The sequence below is a fragment of the Odocoileus virginianus genome, chromosome 6 (genome assembly GCF_023699985.2).
Source record: "Odocoileus virginianus isolate 20LAN1187 ecotype Illinois chromosome 6, Ovbor_1.2, whole genome shotgun sequence".
Lineage (NCBI taxonomy): Eukaryota > Metazoa > Chordata > Mammalia > Artiodactyla > Cervidae > Odocoileus > Odocoileus virginianus.
In genome coordinates, this window is record NC_069679.1 from 27,615,476 (window position 1) to 27,633,515 (window position 18,040).

At 39.8% G+C, this 18,040-nt stretch overlaps 1 protein-coding gene across 3 annotated transcripts in view; it reads left to right on the forward strand.

Annotated features, from left to right (window-relative positions):
- The window catches only part of STARD9 (StAR related lipid transfer domain containing 9), a 117,608-nt gene that overhangs the window by 45,805 nt on the left and 53,763 nt on the right, over positions 1-18,040 (forward strand). For all 3 annotated transcript variants that reach the window (XM_020906740.2, XM_020906741.2, XM_020906744.2), the window contains exons 4-9: positions 5,117-5,233; positions 6,409-6,441; positions 6,531-6,592; positions 8,307-8,419; positions 14,734-14,803; positions 16,411-16,483. In XM_020906740.2, coding sequence (XP_020762399.2) covers positions 5,117-5,233; positions 6,409-6,441; positions 6,531-6,592; positions 8,307-8,419; positions 14,734-14,803; positions 16,411-16,483 — 468 coding nt within the window. The remainder of the gene's footprint in view (positions 1-5,116; positions 5,234-6,408; positions 6,442-6,530; positions 6,593-8,306; positions 8,420-14,733; positions 14,804-16,410; positions 16,484-18,040) is intronic.

The following is an 18,040-nucleotide window of genomic DNA, read 5'->3' on the forward strand; positions in this document are numbered from 1 at the left end:
GTTAATTACTGCTGTATAGCAAAGTGATTCAGTTATACATATATTTATAATATTTTTTCCATTGTGGTTTATTATAGGATACTGAATATAGTTCTCTGTGCTATATGGTGGGACCTTATTGTTTATCCATTCTATATATAAAAGCTTACATCTGCTAGCCTATGAGTCTATTAAGTTGCAAAGCCTGTGTTCTTAACTATTAAACCTAATGTGTAGCTGTTTGGAGGAAAGCAAATCATTCTAAGTCCTTTCCCCAACTGCAGGCCCCATTAAGTTATATATTTTATGTGAATGCTCTCTCTTCAAATAATAGGCCCTGAACCTTACTTTTCTAACCCACAAATTTGGAGAGAGAATGTATCAGTAGATCCACAAACAGTATCAGCTGTACCTCACCATGTCTGTGTGATGAAAAGTAAAAGTACAACTCTGGGTTATTTGAGGTTTTCCTAAGTAACAGCATTAGTGAAAACATGTGTTTGAATAGTTTCCAGAGTTGTCTAGAATTATTTTCCAGTTTCAAAATGCCTGCTAACAGAGTTAGTTTTTAGATTCTAACTAATTTTTCCCCCTCCTTGAAATGACCCTCTTCTCACTCATCAACAATTTCTATTACCTGTATTTGAAATCAGTATATATTTCATTATTTTGAACACTTTTTCATCCTAAATTGAAGTCAGTTTTTTTTTGTTAGGAGTCACCTTGGGGCTCAGAGAACATAGTATATAATAAAGAACTACAGAACTACGAAAAATAAACAAACAACAACAACAAAAATCTAACAGTGAGAATTTTCTTTAGGAAAATACAGAGCAACCGTTATTTTTGGAACTTAAATAGTCATCATGAAATCAGAGACATTAATCCGGAGACTTAGTTGATTCTAACCGGGTTTAGGAAGGGTATGTCTGCTAAATGTTGCTGTTATCAGGGAATTCCATTCCTTGAGATTTATCTTGCAGATGTTTTTTGAAAATAGAGTTTATTTGTTAGAGCAATTTTAGGTTTACAGAAAAATTGAGCACAGAAATTCCATATGCCTCCTTCTTCCCACCAGGTGGCGCTAGTGGTAAAGAGCCTACCTGCCAATGCAGGAAACACAGGACACGCAGGTTCAACCCCTGCGTTAGGAAGATCCCCTGGAGGCGGCATGACAACCCACTCCAGTACTCCTGCCTGGAGAATTACATGGACAGAGGAGTCTGGCGGGCTACAGTCCATGGGGTCACAAAGATTCGGACAGGACTGATCGACTAACACTTTCACTTTTCATACACAATTATAGTTTCACATATAGAGGCGTTTCACTGCCTTAAAAATCCTCTGCATCCCACCTATCATCTGTCCCTCCCCAGACTCCTGTCAGCCACTGATGTTTTTTTTTAACTGTCTCTGTAGTTTTACCTTTTCCAGCATGTCATGTAGTTGGACTCACAGTGTGTAGCCTTTTCAGATTGGCTTCTTTCACTTCAGTTCAGTTCAGTCGCTCAGTGGTGTCCAACTCTTTGCGACCCCATGAATCGCAGCACTCCAGGCCTCCCTGTCCATCACCAACTCCTGGAGTTTACTTAAACTCATGTCCATCGAGTCGGTGATGCCATCCAGCCATCTCATCCTCTGTCGTCCCCTTTTCCTTCTGCCCCCAATCCCTCCCAGCATCAGGGTCTTTTCCAATGAGTCAGCTTTTCACATGAGGTGGCCAAAGTATTGGAGTTTCAGCTTCAGCATCAGTCCTTCCAATGAACACCCAGGACTGATCTCCTTTAGGATGGACTGGTTGGATTTCCTTGCAGTCCAAGGCACTTTCAAGAGTCTTCTCCAACACCACAGTTCAAAAGCATCAATTCTTTGGTGCTAAGCTTTCTTCACAGTCCAACTCTCACATCCATACATGACCACTGGAAAAACCATAGCCTTGACTAGATGGACTTTTGTTGGCAAAGTAATGCCTCTGCTTTTTAATATGCTGTCTAGGTTGGTCATAACTTTCCTTCCAAGGAGTAAAGGTCTTTTAATTTCATGACTGCAGTCACCATCTGCAGTGATTTTGGAGCCCCCCAAAATAAGGTCTGACACTGTTTCCACTGTTTCCCCATCTATTTCCCATGAGGTGATGGGACCAGATGCCATGATCTTAGTTTTCTGCATTTAAGGTTCCTTCATGTTTTTTCATACCTTAATAGCTCATTTCTTTTTAGCACTAAATAATATCCCATGGTCTGGATATACCACAGTTTAGACATTCACCTATTGAAGGATATCATGGTTACTTCCATGTTTTGACAATTATGAAGAAAGCTTCTATAAATATCTGTGTACAGGTTTTTGTGTGTATATATGTTTTCAGCCTCTTTGGGTAAATACTAAAGAGCATGCTTGCCTCACTGTATGGTAAGAGTAATATGTTTGGTCTTGTTTAAGGAAAAAAAACTGGCATAATGTCTTCCAAAGTGGCTGTACCATTCTGCATTCCCATCATCAATGAACGAGAGTTCCTATTGCTTCATCTCCTTATAAGCATTTGGTGTTGTCAGTGTGTTAGATTTTGGCCATTCTTATAGTTGTGTGGTGGTATCTCCTTGTTTTCATTTGCAATGCTAATGACATGATATTGAAGATCAAAAATTCTGGTTCCTGGCTTCAGTTGCCCCTATGAAATAGGTTTCGGCTTGAGCTTCAGGTATTGTGAGTCCCAATTCAGCAGCAACCAGTGGGCTGTCCCTAATCTAGTGAATGCTTAAAAAGACTGGAAGTTCTGTGTCACATGAAATTAATCTATCTATTGAATGCGTTCTTGTACTTATATTCCAGAAAAAAAAGTTACATTGCCCATCTCTCCTCTTGAACTGGATCTTCTAGATTATTAGATTCTAATCCTCTATATTAGATTTCCCTTTCGTGGTTTATTTTAGCCTTCGAACTGTTTTTGGTATTCATATTGAACTGTTCCCATATGCTTCATTATAATAACCATGGTGAGAGTGAACCACGATGTCATCTGGTTCTGTTGTGCTCTGTTTAAGAATTTATGATGAGCTAAGCCTCATGGTTCGTAAAGAATGGAATCTTAACAGTTCCCCCAATTCCATGTTTGGAGCCTACCAGTTTTGCTTGTTCACACCTTTTACTGTTGAGTGAAAATGGTATCTTCAAAAATGTTTTTCATAAAACCTCCAGGTGATTATTTGAATTTGGATAAAGACACGGGCAAAGTAACATTCTCCTGTCTTCTTTCACAATCCACTGAGCTCGTTCTGCCCTGCTGTGTGAGCGGTGAGAAATAAATAACACTAGATGTGGCCTTGCTCTGTCTGCACCTCTGTTCCCACTTTCTGCTGGAGCACTGGAAAGAAAGGTTGAGTTTTGTGAACATTTCCAGCTAGTAAATGAATGGCTGCCAACTCAAGTGTTCTGATCAAGAGAAATGATTCCTCCTTCTTCAGTCCCTGGGAATTTAACCCACACAGATGTCAGGAGGCATAGAGAATTCTGCCCAATTTTCAGCTTTGCTAATATAGAACTGAATGAATGGAGAGTACAGAGCTGGGAGGGAGATTGGGAAAGGTGGTGGGAATGGTACAATGTCTAGATCTTTCACCTCTACTTGGATTATTATGGCCCTATGCCTGAATATTAGAAGCACTAAAAAACAAAATGCAAATAGTTCACTGGTCAAGAAGCGTGACTGCAGCTGCTAAAACAGAATAGTGTAGTGTAATCTTAGGTCAGCAACTCCTATCCTCATCCGCATGGTCCCTAGTTACATGTATTATCTCAATCTTTAAAACAAACCTGTGATATAGACACAAAATATCCAATTTACCAGGAAAAAAAACAAGTTTAAGTAAAGTTTAAGTAAATTGTTCAAGATCACACAACTTTTAACCATGAGAACCATGTTCAAATTTGGAACTGTATTAGGAGATTCATAGAATTTAAGGGAAAGTAGAAAAATGGGCGGCAAACCATGGGGCCCTAAGTCGCCGGGAGGCCAGGTAAAGCCATATCACAGAATAGTCTAGTTGAGCACTGTGCTTGGTACTTGTACACTTCAGATGCAGTACTGTTGGACTCACGATGCCAACAAGGAGACTTGATTAACTCTTTCTTTGCTTTTGTGTCATTCTTTGAAATTTCAAGTTTTGCGAGCCTCATTTCACATGTTCACATTCTAGCCTCCAGGAGATGAAGAGAATTATCTGGCCTATTTGACTTCTGTTGGGAGGGTTGGGCCCTGCTTCCCATGAAAACTGACACAGTTTTCTCCCAGATCAGAAGAGTATTTGGATGCTGAGCAGCAGCAGTGCAAAGGGTAAATGCCCATCATACCAGCTGTGTATGCAGATGTCCGTGTGGCATTCTGCTGAGGACTGGTTCAACTCAAAGTTATGCCTTCTCCATAAGCCAGGCTGTTTTGTCCTGAGCCCAGGGTCTGCCTGACAGTCCAATAGGACTTTCAGGCACTACATCAAGTTTAGGGGTTTTCCCAGGAGGGCCTCTAGTTGTTTCTGATTCACTAAAATTACAGAAAAGAGTGAAAGCAGAAGCAGTCACCTGTTAGGATCAGCCTGAAGAAAGCAGCATGTGGAGAAGGGGCCCACAGGAAAAACCCTCCCTAATTTCTGGGCTTAACTGACCCTCCGTGTAGTGTCTTGAGACCCTGAATTTGTGTGATATGTTCCTGGGAGGAATTTCATTGTACCTTTATCTGATTAACCATATTAAAGTTTTTTTTTTTTTGTTTGTTTGTTTTTTGTAATGGGAAGGAAAAAGAATTCATGTACATGGTTTTCCTTTACTAGTTTGCTTGCATGTCTTTGCCCTTCTCCTGGACTCTTTTTCCCTAAAGATTAGGGACCATATCAGTTTTGCATCTTAAATATCTAGCCTTGTGCCCAGCATACAATTAGCACTTTAAAAAATAATTGACTTACTAAACAAATGAATTTTCCTTAGCAGTCTTTTTTTGAAACTGAATTGATTCTCATAAAACAGTGGGGAATTTATAGTCATGGATGTTGAAACATTTTATATTTTAGGTTAACAAATAACCTTTTAAAAGGCTGCTTTGGAAGGTAGGACCAGAGTGACATGCCCTCTGTTTTTATTGTTACAGGTGTTCCGGGACTTGGGGACTGAAGTACTGTCTGGAGCTGCCAAAGGCTACAACATATGCCTTTTTGCCTATGGGCAGACAGGCTCTGGGAAGACCTACACCATGCTGGGCACCCCAGTGAGTGCTGGGATTGGGATGTGATGTCTTCTTAAAGCCTTGTCAAACCTGGATGTTGCATTGTCCTTGCCACTGAGAGAGGATGAGTTTCATAGTCGGCTTCAGTCAGATTTAAAGGGTTCTGTTTTCTGTTAAGAATACATTTCTTAGCACCCTAACTGACTGGTAAACTTTGATTAATTAGCCCCTCTTTATTACACCTGAAGAACCTTAGAATTTACCTTGTCAGTCCTGAATTTCTCATATTTCTCATATCATTTCAAGTTCATCACTTGTAGCTTTTTAATGCCTTTGGTGTAGACAAGTCCTCAACTGCCTTAAGTGCTGGGTAAGGGCATGTAGATATGGGGCTGTGTGTGTGTTAAATCTGAGTGTTAGAAAGAAGCAGGAGAACCAAATACTGGGATGGGGGCTTTCAAAAGTGTGTAGGACTTATGAGAGCCTTCTTTTATCATGGAAAATTAGGAGGGTGGAGTCCCTTCAGAATACCTCTTTGTTTTAGGCTTAGAAGAACCCTGGTGAGATGAACTGGTGGGGCAGGTGATAAATAACACCACACAAGGACATTTTTCTAGGATATTATTCCTCCTGAAAGATTGTCCCTGCTGCTATGGGCCCAGATCATTGCTGAACTAATCTTCAGTGTGATGTCTTGAGACCTTAAAGGTTCATGTTTGGTGTGATTTCATATATTTTAAATTAAAAGAAGAAAAGACTCAGTAACCCAGGGGTATAAAGCCATTAACCTGAGTACAAGTTAGCACTGAATCCAAGATGAAGAAATAAGCCACTTCTCTCTAAATGTGTGTTTTGAACATGCATGTACTCTGGTTCTCCTCTGTGTGCGGGGATAGGAGATAGGGTTCTGGGAGGGACCACTGTGGTAAAGTGGGCTTATCCAAGAAGGATGTCACCTCCTCTGCATGAAAACAGGTATCTGGGTTTGCTAGCTTCTCCTCTCTTCCTTCTTACGGTGGTGATTTGCCCCTCATCTGATACTTTCCTCCTGTTAGATTCTGAGATCATTGGCAAATAGAGTCTTCCACATACCATTGGGGATACTGCCTGAAGTGAAGAGGCTAGAGCGAGAACACTGTCCTTGCTGAGCGTGGGTCCTGGATGTTGGGGGAGAGCATCAGCATGAGCGGACAGTAATGCTTTCTTCTCTTCCCCAGGCCTCTGTTGGGCTGATACCGCGGATATGTGAGGTACAGACTCTCTTTTGACTGGATACTCTCAAAGTAGGTTTTCCTTGTACATCCCCTTCAGTGAAACTACAACCCTCTGGTTTATGCAGGGTCTCTTCATCAGAGAGAAAAACTGTGCCCCACTGCCTGCCTCCTGCAGTATAAAAGTAAGGTAAGAACCTGCTGGGCTCTGCAGCCTGAAGTGTTTCTGTGTCCACTCCAGAGCTGTCCTCTCTGCTTCCAGAGTTACCCAGAGGACTGGGGAAAAGTCACAGCAGAAGTATCTTACAGCGCTTGTCACGTGCATGTGCAGATGTGTTGTAGGCAACTTAGTTTCTACCCTCAGGCTTAACAAGTTAGTGTCTCCTCTGGACCAGCTTCCGTTGGCTGGCTGGTTTCCCTTCCTTCATTTTCTGTTCAGCTTCATACTAGCTTCTGGAATTTCTCTTCCAGCCCCCTCCTGGGTTGTTCTCCAGGTTAGTAGTTCCAAAACTCTTGTGTGGTGGGTGTGGGTGCATGCATAGTTGGGTCCGACTCTGTGACCCTATCGTCTATAGCCCACCAGGCTCCTTTGTCCACGGAATTTTCCAAGCAAGAATACTGGAAACTCTAGTACCCAGACTAGTGCTGGCTACCTCCAGTGTGATGTTACCAATTGCCATTAATTTTCTGTATTCTTTTTTTTTTTGGTGTTTAATGTCCTTGTTTAAAAATATGAGACAAATTCACATACCATAAAATTCACACTTTTGAAGTATATAGTTCAGTGATTTTTTTTTAGTACTTACAAGACTGTTCAACCATAATCACTATCTAATTCCATACCATTTTCATTGCTGTAAAAAGAATAAATGTCCTTTTTAAAAATTAAATGGTTATGAATATTATTTTTACATTTTTAAATTTGTAAAGTAAAATTTTGCAGTATATATTATGTGTTTTATTGTCTATGAAATCTGGGAACCACTATTCTAAGAGCTCTCTGGGGGTCCCTATGTCTGAATTTGAAATGATTAAGAAGGGAAAATTTATAAGGAGTGTGTGCAGAGAGCAGCTTTGAGCTGGAGCCTTTTTTCTGATTGCTGGCTCCACAGGGAAGTATCCATGGTCCAGTGAGGAAGACCTTTCTGTGAGAAGTGTGCTTTCTTATTTAACAAAATATTTACTGATTTCAATTAAGAATTGCAGCTGTTCTATTATTTTAAAAAGTATAAAATGCCAATAGATACCAATAAGACAGTATGTCTTAAACAGAATCCTAGTGTATAAGATAGGTAAAATGAGAGTTGTGCAACTTAAATTAGAAGTGGGAAGCAGAACCCTTCTCACTTAGCTTCCCTAATTGCTAAGCAGTGGTCCTTGAGATGCCTTCTATGAATAATAGAGCTCAAAGATCACATTTGAAAACCACTTCAAGAAACATGCTTGTAAGACTGTATGCAACAGGGAACTGGTAAAGGCACAGGCTGATGGCAGCCTAAACCCATCCTCAAATAGCCTCTTGAAAGCTAAACTTGAATCAGCGCTCACAGTGTAAACCTGACCCTGGAGTAATGACAGCCAGTGCTAAAAGCCCTGTGTATACATGCAGAAAGAGACTCAGGGGGGAGTCTGGAGTGACCAGTGTCTCAGAGTGTCAGTGCTAAAAGCCTATGTACACATGTAGAAAGAGACTCAGGGGGGAGTCTGGAGTGACCAGTGTCTCAGAGTGTCAGTGCTAAAAGCCTATGTACACATGCAGAAAGAGACTCAGGGGGGAGTCTGGAGTGACCAGTGTCTCAGAGTATCAGAGATACTCTGAATAAGAACTAGGACTTTCTGATTCTTAGTGTTTTTCCCACATCTTTTCAAAATCTAATTTTATGCCTTTTTCTCCATGTCTCTAGCTTCCTGGAAATCTATAATGAACGAGTGCGGGATCTGCTAAAGCAGTCTGATCAAAAAAAGACCTATAATCTGCGGGTCAGGGAGCACCCAGAGATGGGGCCGTATGTACAAGGTGAGTCACTATGGTCCTGGAAGTCAAAGACCAAACCAAAACCTGGGAAGCTCTCCTGATCGTTACTTATTCATTCAACAAACTTGTAATGAATACTCACTATGTGCCAGCTACTGGTATGAGATGCCCAGTAGATACCAATAAATAAAAAGATGGGCAAGCTGACACTCTTATGGGGCGTGATGTCAGTCAACAAGCACTAATCACAGTTGTGATAAAGGCTAATAAAAAAATAGATACAGTAATGGAAAAGAGCATCTTTGTGGAGTGGTCAGGAAAAGCTTCCTTGAGGGGGGTGGTAACATTTTACCCTGAGGGGCACAGGAGCCAGTCATGTGAAGAATAGCATGGCAAAGGGAAGAGTCTTTCAGATGAAGGGAACGGCATGGGCCAGAGCCCTGAGTGAAGGGGTTGGCTTGGTGATTTCAAGGAGCTAGTGTGTCTGGAGCATGGTGAGTGAGAGGTAAGTGGCATGGAATAGCGTTGGGTCTGTGGTACCAGGTCCAGTGGGCCTGGGACGGATTCCCAGGTCAGCCAGGCTCTGTTTTGGGGTACTTCCTGTTCCAGAGATAGTGAGAGTCAGGGTCGTGGGGAGATACCAGACATGGAGCAGAGCCTACACTGCTTCCTCATCAGACATTGGTATTTGATGTTTGCTTCCATCTGTCTTCTTCCATTAGACTAGGTCTTGCTGTTGGGGGCTTTTGTTGGGGAAGCTTTCACTGTCTCAGGCCACTCATAATAAATAACATGAATTTTATGTTCCTGTTTTCTCCGCAATATGCTATTAATATCCCCACAGGCAGAGGGACAGGAAAGATCAAGAGCTGGTCTCTTCTCTGATCAGAGCATGGCCAATGAATGACTCAGTAGGTGTGCCAGTCACAAAGTCTGCTACTTGAGTCTTTCCCCAAATGTTTCATCCTAATTGGTAGCTGGAAACAATGGTTAAGAAATACCACTTTCTTTGCCGGGAACCAATTGGAGTTTCTTCTGTAAAACCCTGGGTAAAGCAATACTTGGAAGGCAGACCATGAGCGGTTGTAGTAGTGCCACAGTTTCTCATCTTTTTGTTTATTTTTATCTTAACGTGTTTTTACGTGTGAATATTGGGGGTAGGTAGTAACTAGAGGAGATCTCAGATGTAGTTCTCATTAGAACTGCAGTGAAGACATTCTTCACTGCACAGAAGATGATATGAAATCTGGAAGAAGTTAAGGGACGTTCCCAAAGTTCCACAGCTACTTGGGGCAGGGTTGGAACTAGGAACCTTGTCTAGGACTGGAAGAGAAGAATGGGACAGAATCCTGTATGTGGATCATAGGAAACCTACGAACATAGGGTCCTGATTGGCATAGTACCTGAAACTCTGAGAATTCATGCAAGGTGGTGCAACCTGGATCATCCACCCAAGGTTGGTGACAGGATCAGGACTTAAATCCATTGGCTGTTTGGATGAAGTGAACGCTGTTGGCTCTTTGTTCATGGAGTGAACCCTTGTGTGGAGGGAGGATATTGGTGCTTCATAGGAAATGTTTCTAAACAAGCAAAAAGTCTCTTAGGTCCTTTGGATTACATGTTTCTTAAAGGTCGTATGAACTTTTTCGATCATTACAAATATAGGTGGACATTTCTCTTATTTCTTAATGAAGGAGCCATGAGCTGAAATAGTATAGAACCAGCTTTGGAAAAAAGACCCTGAATAGTCACACTAAACTATGTTATTTCCATTAATACCCTCTGATGGCATTATAGCAAAGTTTTTATGTTTTTTTTAAATGTTTGCTTTCTTTATTCATTTATTTTCATTGTCTGCCTGCCTGTCTGTATTTCTTTATCTTTGGACTCATGCATTCTGTGAACATGATTCCAATGCTGAAAGTGGTTTCTGCTTTGAAACCAATCTATAGGAATTTATTAAATACCTGCTAGATGCCTATTCTAATCAGGGTGCCATGGGAAATATGAAAATACAAGAATTTTTAATTTTAATGTAAAGAATTTGTAGTTCTAGTTCAGAACTATAAGCTGGAACTTGATAGCTGCCTAAATCCAAGGAAAGAAAAGGAGTAGCCTCTTTTCATTAAAAAGTTCATTAATTAGATGACAGGTTAAGTTGAAATCTGAAATGTACAGAGCCCTGTCCAAAGCATACATAAGGGCCCAGTGGTTACAGGGTCTAAAAGGATAATAAGTGAGGCAAAGACAGTATCATATTTTTGCTTTGGCCTTTATCTTAATATTACAGGGATGGGTACAAAGCAGGAGGTTGTTGGAAATGAGTAGTTGGGACTCTGAAAAAAATTGTATTTTCTTTGTATTCAGTCTGCACATAACAGTGTTCTTGTTTTTGTTTTTTTAATTCTTACACCTTTTTATTCCTTGCCTTTCTACACCAACTAGAACCCTATTAAAATGGTAACAATGTTTAGTTTTGTCCCCAGGGGAAAACTCCACATTTTACTGTGATGTTTGCAACAGCATTCATGTGTCCTCAGTCATTTCTCTTTGCAACCGCATGGACTGTAGCCCACCAGGCTTCACTGTCCATGGGATTTCCCAGACAGGAATACTGTAGTGGGTTGCCATTTCCTTTTCCAGGGGATCTTCCTGACCCAGGGATTGAACCCGTGTTCTCTTGCATCTCCTGCACTGGCAGGCAGATTCTTTACCACTGTGCCACTTGGGAAGGCCATTTTCAATAGCATGTGTTGTTAATAGATACTCCTATCATACACTTCTCAGACTGTTTAACAGGAAGGACCAGTTCTTGGTTTTGCTTTTAATTCCTGTCCATGGCAAACCATGGATCAAAGTATCAAATACTTTGCTAAAATGAAGATGAATTACTAGAAAAAAAGTAAAAGGCATATTAATTGTAAGCCCAGTTCTTCAATCTGTCATATTGTTGTAAAGGTTTCTAACGCTTTCAATTTCTGTACTCATCTCATCACCTGTCGATGACAGTTTGAGAACTGACTCCAGTGCAGCCACTTTGAGAAGCACTACCTTAGCAGGTTAAGGGAATTCTCTTTTTATCTTAGTTTTCTAAAAGTTTTTATTTTTTAATCTTGAAGCAAACTTTTGAAAAAGTTGCTAGTATAAAGAACTTTTTCACTTGAGCCATATGAAAATAAATTGCCAACCTAATGACCCATATACCCTGATTATTTTAGGGTATTTTTATTTCAAACAAGAAATACTCCTGTATAGTTATAACATGAAATCCACATCAGGAAATTAACTGACGCATTACTCCCATCTGATCCTTAACACCCATTTAAGTTTCACTAATTTTCCCAGTGACTGTCCTTTGAGTCCAGGGTTGCCTTTGGTTAGTGTCTTTCTCTAGTGTTCTCCAGCTGGAAAGGCTCCTTGGTCTCACTTGACTTCATGAACTTGACACCATTAAGTGGTGCATAATTGTGATACATCCATTATTCATGATTTTTAATTTCCTCAGCTAAGGTCATATCTGCCAGGCCTCTTTACTCTGAAATTGCTGTTTTCCTTTTGTAGTCAACAAGTGTTTTTTGGTTGTGGTACTGTAAAATCGTGTTTTATTCTCATCTAACTTTCAGTTTATTTATTAACTTATTTGTGTTGGCATAGACTCATGTTTCCTATGGTATTAAATGAGCCTCCTTCTGTTACTATTATTTTTTATTTTGATGCTCTGATTATCCTGAGTTTAGCCAATGGAATCCCCTTCAAGTGTGTTCATGTGACTTTCTGACATATCACCATTGTTCTTTGAGCACTTCCTTGCTTTCTGACAGGAGGTGTTCCAGGCTCATCTACTTTCCCTGTCTCAATCTTTGAACCAGTCATTTCTCCTAGGATCCATGGTTCTTTTTTTTTTTTCTTTTTGAAGTATAGTTGATTTGCAATATTGTGTTAATTTCTGCTATACAGATAAGCATTACTTCTGACATTATTCTAACATTGCTTTACCCCACTCTCTCCTTGTGGAATTCCAATTACAGGTTTATTAGACCTATTCCTTATATAGTTTATGATTCTTCCCCTTTCTTCTATATTTTGTATCTTTTGGCTCTCTGCTTATTTTGGTTATAGGATTTTGACATATGTTTCACCCCTATATAACCTGCTGTTAAACTTACACATTGAGTTCTTATTTTCACTTATAGTACTTTTCACTTCCCAAATCTACATTTGATCTTTTTGTTATAGTTTCCAGTTTTCTCTGAAATTTTATAATCTTGTTTTTAGTCCCTTGAAAATAGTAATAGTCTGTGTAATTTTTGCGGATTTTCATTTATGTTGTCAGATCTACTTATGTGCTGGTTGGTGTGTCACAATTTTGTGCCAGACAATATTGCTAAATTGCTTATGGAAATAATTTAGAGGTCTCGAACAATAATATCTTCTGGCAGAGAAGACTCGTATTTACTTTTGCCAGGTTCCTGCACACGCTAGGAATCCAGAGTCAACTCAGTCCAGTTGAAGGACTAAGAATGTTCAGAGCTGAGCTGAGGTCCCTTCAAAAACTGTTTACTTCTAATTCAAACTTATTCCTCTGTTTTAGCCCTTTAAGTTTCCAACTCAGAGAGGTAGGGTGCCACAGGGCCCACCTGAGCCCTGGACTGCAGTCTGTGTCTCTCTGTATCTGTGAGGTTGTCAAGAGAACTGCTGTCAGCCACTTCTCAAGATACGGGAAATGCTCTCAGTGGGAAGATGTCTGCAAATGCTGTCCTGATGTCTCTGGGCTTCCATCCTTCCCCAGTATATGGCCTGAAAAAATGTCACTATCTGGTCATCCCTCTGTGCCTTCACATTGATGTCATATTCTGTCCAACTGTTTCTAACAGTCTTTGGCAGAAGTGTTGGTTTATATTATCTAATTTGCCATTACTGAAAATGGAAGGTCTCTATCTTTGGTTAAATTTTTAAAATTCTTTTTCTTTATAGAGAATTTTGAACATTTTGAACAAAAATAGACTAGTATAATGAGCCCCATGTTCACAATAACCCATAACCCAATGACCCTTGGCAAATTCTGCCTTATCTACATTCCTGTCCACATTCTATATTATTTTGAGGCAAATTCCAGATATCAGTTCATGTATAAATATTTTAATAGGTAGCCCTAAAAGATAAGGAATGTTTTTTAAAGAAATTGCACTCACAAAATTATTATCACATCTAAATAATAGTAATAATTCCTTAATAGAAAAAAATCCAGTCAGTGTTCAAGTTAACTATGTTAATTTTTAGTGTAACTGTTTTCAGCTATGAGCCTGTGAAGATTCTTTGGTTCCTGAATCTCTAATAAACAGATTCTCTAGCACAGTTGTGAAGGCCTTTTTTGACTTGGTGGGTAACCAGCCATAAAGATTTACTTTTGTGCCCTTAAGTACCTCCTTACCTCTTATCTAAAGCCTACCCATTCTCCAGTGGCTAAATTCAAGTCTCACTTCCTCCACAGAGCTTGCCCTGACTTTTCCTCTGACTTCCTCAGCATTTATTATCTTACTACTCCTGTGGCACTTGGCCACATTATCTTGTATGATTTCTCATGACTGTAAACTGTGGGAGGATAAGGACGTGTGTACTGTATGTTTTGTATGTCAAATTGAGTCCACCATTTTGTGGGGCATGTAGGCCCTATCTACCTCAGAAATTTGATGAGGGCCAAATGAAGTAATTCATGAGAACTTTTCTCGTAACTTAAATATAGCACAATTTCTAAGGATTTTTTTTTAACTTAATTTTGTACTGGGGTATAACTGATAACCCACAATGTTGTGATAGTTTCAGGTGAGTAGCAAAGAGACTCAGCCATACATATACATGTATCCATTCGCCCCCAAACTCCCCTTCCATCCACATAACACTGAGCAGAGTTCCATGTGAGGTACAGTAGGTCCATGTTGGTTATCCATTTTAAGTACAGCTATGAGTACATGTCCATCCCGAACTCCCCAACTTTCCCTTTCCCTCATCCTTTCCTCTGGCAACCGTAGGTTCATTCCCTAAGTCCATGAGTCTGTTTGTAAGGAATTATTATTATTCTTTTTGTTGTTAGCATAACCACTATATGAATTCTAGACTATAATCTCTGGGAGTGTAGAGACTGATGTTCCGAGAGAGACTGTCGCAGTGCCTAACAGTAGGCTTCCAGTAAATATTTGTTGATTTAATCCATTATCTGAATGAATAAAGTTGTTCCTCAATTCTTGTCTGCCAACTAATATGCAATAGGATAATAAATTTAATTACCTACAAGAAAAGGTTAAACTTTGCCAAAAAATTTTATTTAATCTCTTTTTTCCTCCTCACAAATCTGATAGGTTTATCTCAACACGTAGTTACCAACTATAAGCAAGTAATTCAACTCTTGGAGGAGGGAATAGCAAACAGGTAACAGGTTTGTTTGTCCCTGTCATTCTTTTCAGTCTCATTCTTCTTTCCTGTGTTCTCACTGCCCTTTTGCAGTATAGATTCTCTCAGCAGCTCCCCACATTCACAATCAGGAGGCGTTTGTCAGAACAAAAATGTACCCAGGGTAGGGGGACATGGCTGAGATTTAGTGCTCTTCTCACTGGTGGTGAAGCTGGCGTTTGTCCTGGATATAGTAATATTAGGTAGTAAGCCCAGAGAATTACCCTATGTTTTGTCTTATAATACACAACTTCTGCTATTTTCATCAAAGAAACGATTTTTGCCTGCATTGTCCTCTCCTTGATAGAGATGATGTAGTACAATATAGTTTAAAATTTTTCAGAAAACCATTTTTTCTTCCAGGAAAGTTTTGCACACTGTGATTGTTATTGAGTCACTAAGTCATGTCCAACTCTCTTGCAGCCCCATGTCTCTTCTGTCCATGGGATTTCTCAGGCCAGAATACTGGAGTGGGTTGCCATTTCCTTCTCCAGAGGATCTTCCCGACCCATGTCTCTTGCATGTCCTGCATTGGCAGGTGGATTCTTTACCACTGTGCCATCTGGGAAGCTTGTAAAGTTTACTCAAAAAGACTGTTTAGAATCAGCTATGAAATACTAGGTGCTGTAGACTCTCCTAAAAGCTATTGTAAATTATGATAATACTCTATATTTTTAGTTACTATGGAATACCCACAATGTTATTAATATATGCCCCCCAAATAGCCTTTTTCATCTGAAGAAAAAAAAAAACTGGGGAAATTGGAGTCTTCTATGCCCCCTGTTAAGGAAAAGATTTACATTTAAACTTCTGTTTCTTGGTTCTCATAGAACTATCCTGGAAGTACTTGCTTCCTGTCTTCAGGGTACCCTGAGTTCCTTGATTGTTAAGTGTCAGGCTTCACCTTGTCCTTTTTATCCTTCAGTTGACCAGCTTCTAGATTTTGACTCTTTTCTTCAATTCTGTAACTTCTCTGAGAACAGAAGTCAATGAGTTGGTCTTAAACTGAAGCCAGATTGACTGACTTAGGTTTAGATAAAGAGAAGACTCTTCAGACTTTAAAGGTCAGCATTGGAATGAATTTCTCAGGGAGACTGTGCATTCTTCACCTGGCTTAAGCATGATGTTCATGTAATTCAAGACCTCATTTTTAAAGCCCTTTCTGGCACCATGATATTAATCTTAATAATGACTGACTTTCACTGTCTTTGAGACTTCTTCTCCAACAAGTTCTCCATATCTACTTGTCTAATTTAAATAGGTCTGTTTTAGGGATAGTCTTCTAGGTTGATGACTCTCTAGTATTACACTTTTCCATTCTGATTTTTAACTTCTATTGCTTAAAAAAAGTTCTAATTGTGGTTTAGTATGAAGTTATACTCACTGTTGTTCTCAGGTATCAGTACCTGGAACACTGCTTCTGCTTTCTTGGGACCATTCTCCTAACTATAAAAGACTAAATACTGGTGTTTTGTGATCCTCACTTGTGAACCTCAGCACTAACATTTCTTGTGTTCCGCATGGATCCTTAAGGATCCACCATGCATAAGCAATCTTGTCCTAATTTTCCTCCCTTGTGTACACAGAATCACAGCAGCAACCCATGTTCATGAAGCCAGCAGCAGATCCCACGCCATCTTCACTATCTACTATACACAGGTTGGTTACCATTTAAATGTTTGCTCAGACTTCTTTCTTTCATTGTTCCTTTTGACTAATATTCCATCTTCCTGTTTTTCTTTCTTTCTACCCTTCCCTTTATAGGTCCTTTGATATGACCTAATATCATAAGTAGGACCTACACACAATCTACTAAGCTGCTCACCCAGAAGGGGTAGAGGCATTGCATAAAGACTAATCAAGTATCTTTGACTTACATTTTACTTTTAATATTTCAAAGCACTTTCATATCCATATGATCAGTCTGGGCATTTAAAATAAAAAGCAAGATTGAAATGAAAATATACATTAAAATTTAAAAGTAGAAGATTCACTTTTATAATGATGGAGTGAGGAGGTTAACAAATCCTATCCCCCAAAGCAACAATAAACCTAGACGAAACTGTCAAAATAAGTATTTCAGAATAGATCAAAGCCATATAAACTGAGAAGCATGTATTCAAGAGAGCTACTGAATTTCTGGTAAGAGTACAAATGTATGGCATGTTCCCTTGGGCTGCTCCCATCCCCACTCACACCCCAATCTCTGTCAGTGAGGAAGTTCAATCAGAGAAGGGCAGATGGTGGAAGCCAGCAGCTTGGTTGCTGCCATTGCTTGAGGGGTTCACTTGATTGGGAGCATTGTCAGTTAAAGTGGGTGATCTTGGTGGCAAGCTAACAAGGAGATCAGTGGCTCCATTAACCTGAGATTGTAGGTCTGCTTCAGGCAAGAAGTGAACTGGAAAATTACCTGGGGGTTTAACTGGGAATTCTGGGAGATGATATGGCCATAGGAAGCTTGATAAGACCTTCACATATCCTGGGTTGAATGGAAGCTGTACACATATGCATCAGAGACTATGTGCCCATACAGCCCAGACTGACAGAATCTGCACGTTTGTGCAGAAGAGACACAAGAGGGCCCTGTTGGCTAGTGAATGCTGGAGTAAACTTAAAATGGCCAGAATTTTTAGTGACTTTCCCAGCTCACACATAGATCCATCAACAGAGAAGAAAAGTCCTATTGCCTCAAGGTGTTTAATTGCAATTTCTGATCAGTCTTTGGCTGAACATTAAGGTATGCAGACACAGGTGGCCCCCTAGAAGCCAAGCCTAAAATTAAAAACAACTAAAGGAAAAAAGCTGAATAGAGACCTGTTTGGCTGCATGCTGTAGAGGAGTCAGATTTTCGAGCTTCAGTTCAGGCGGGTTACCAGACAGACAGAGCAACAATTACTGTCACCTTCGAGAGGAAAAAGCGCAGAATCCAGGGTTGTTATGGGGTTATCCAAAATGTCGGGTATTCAACCAAAAATTAAGACATGCAAAAACAAATAAGAATGTGCAGCCCATACCTAGGAAAACAAAACAGTCACTAGAAACTGCCTCTTAAGTGCTCCACTTGTTGGATTTAGCATACAAAGACTTCCAGGCAGCTAATATAATATGTTCAAAGAGCTTAAGGAAACCATGTTGTAAAGAATTAAAGAAAAACACGATGATTATGATTCAAGGGAATTTCAATAAAATGATAGAAGTTATTTTAAAGGGGGCAAT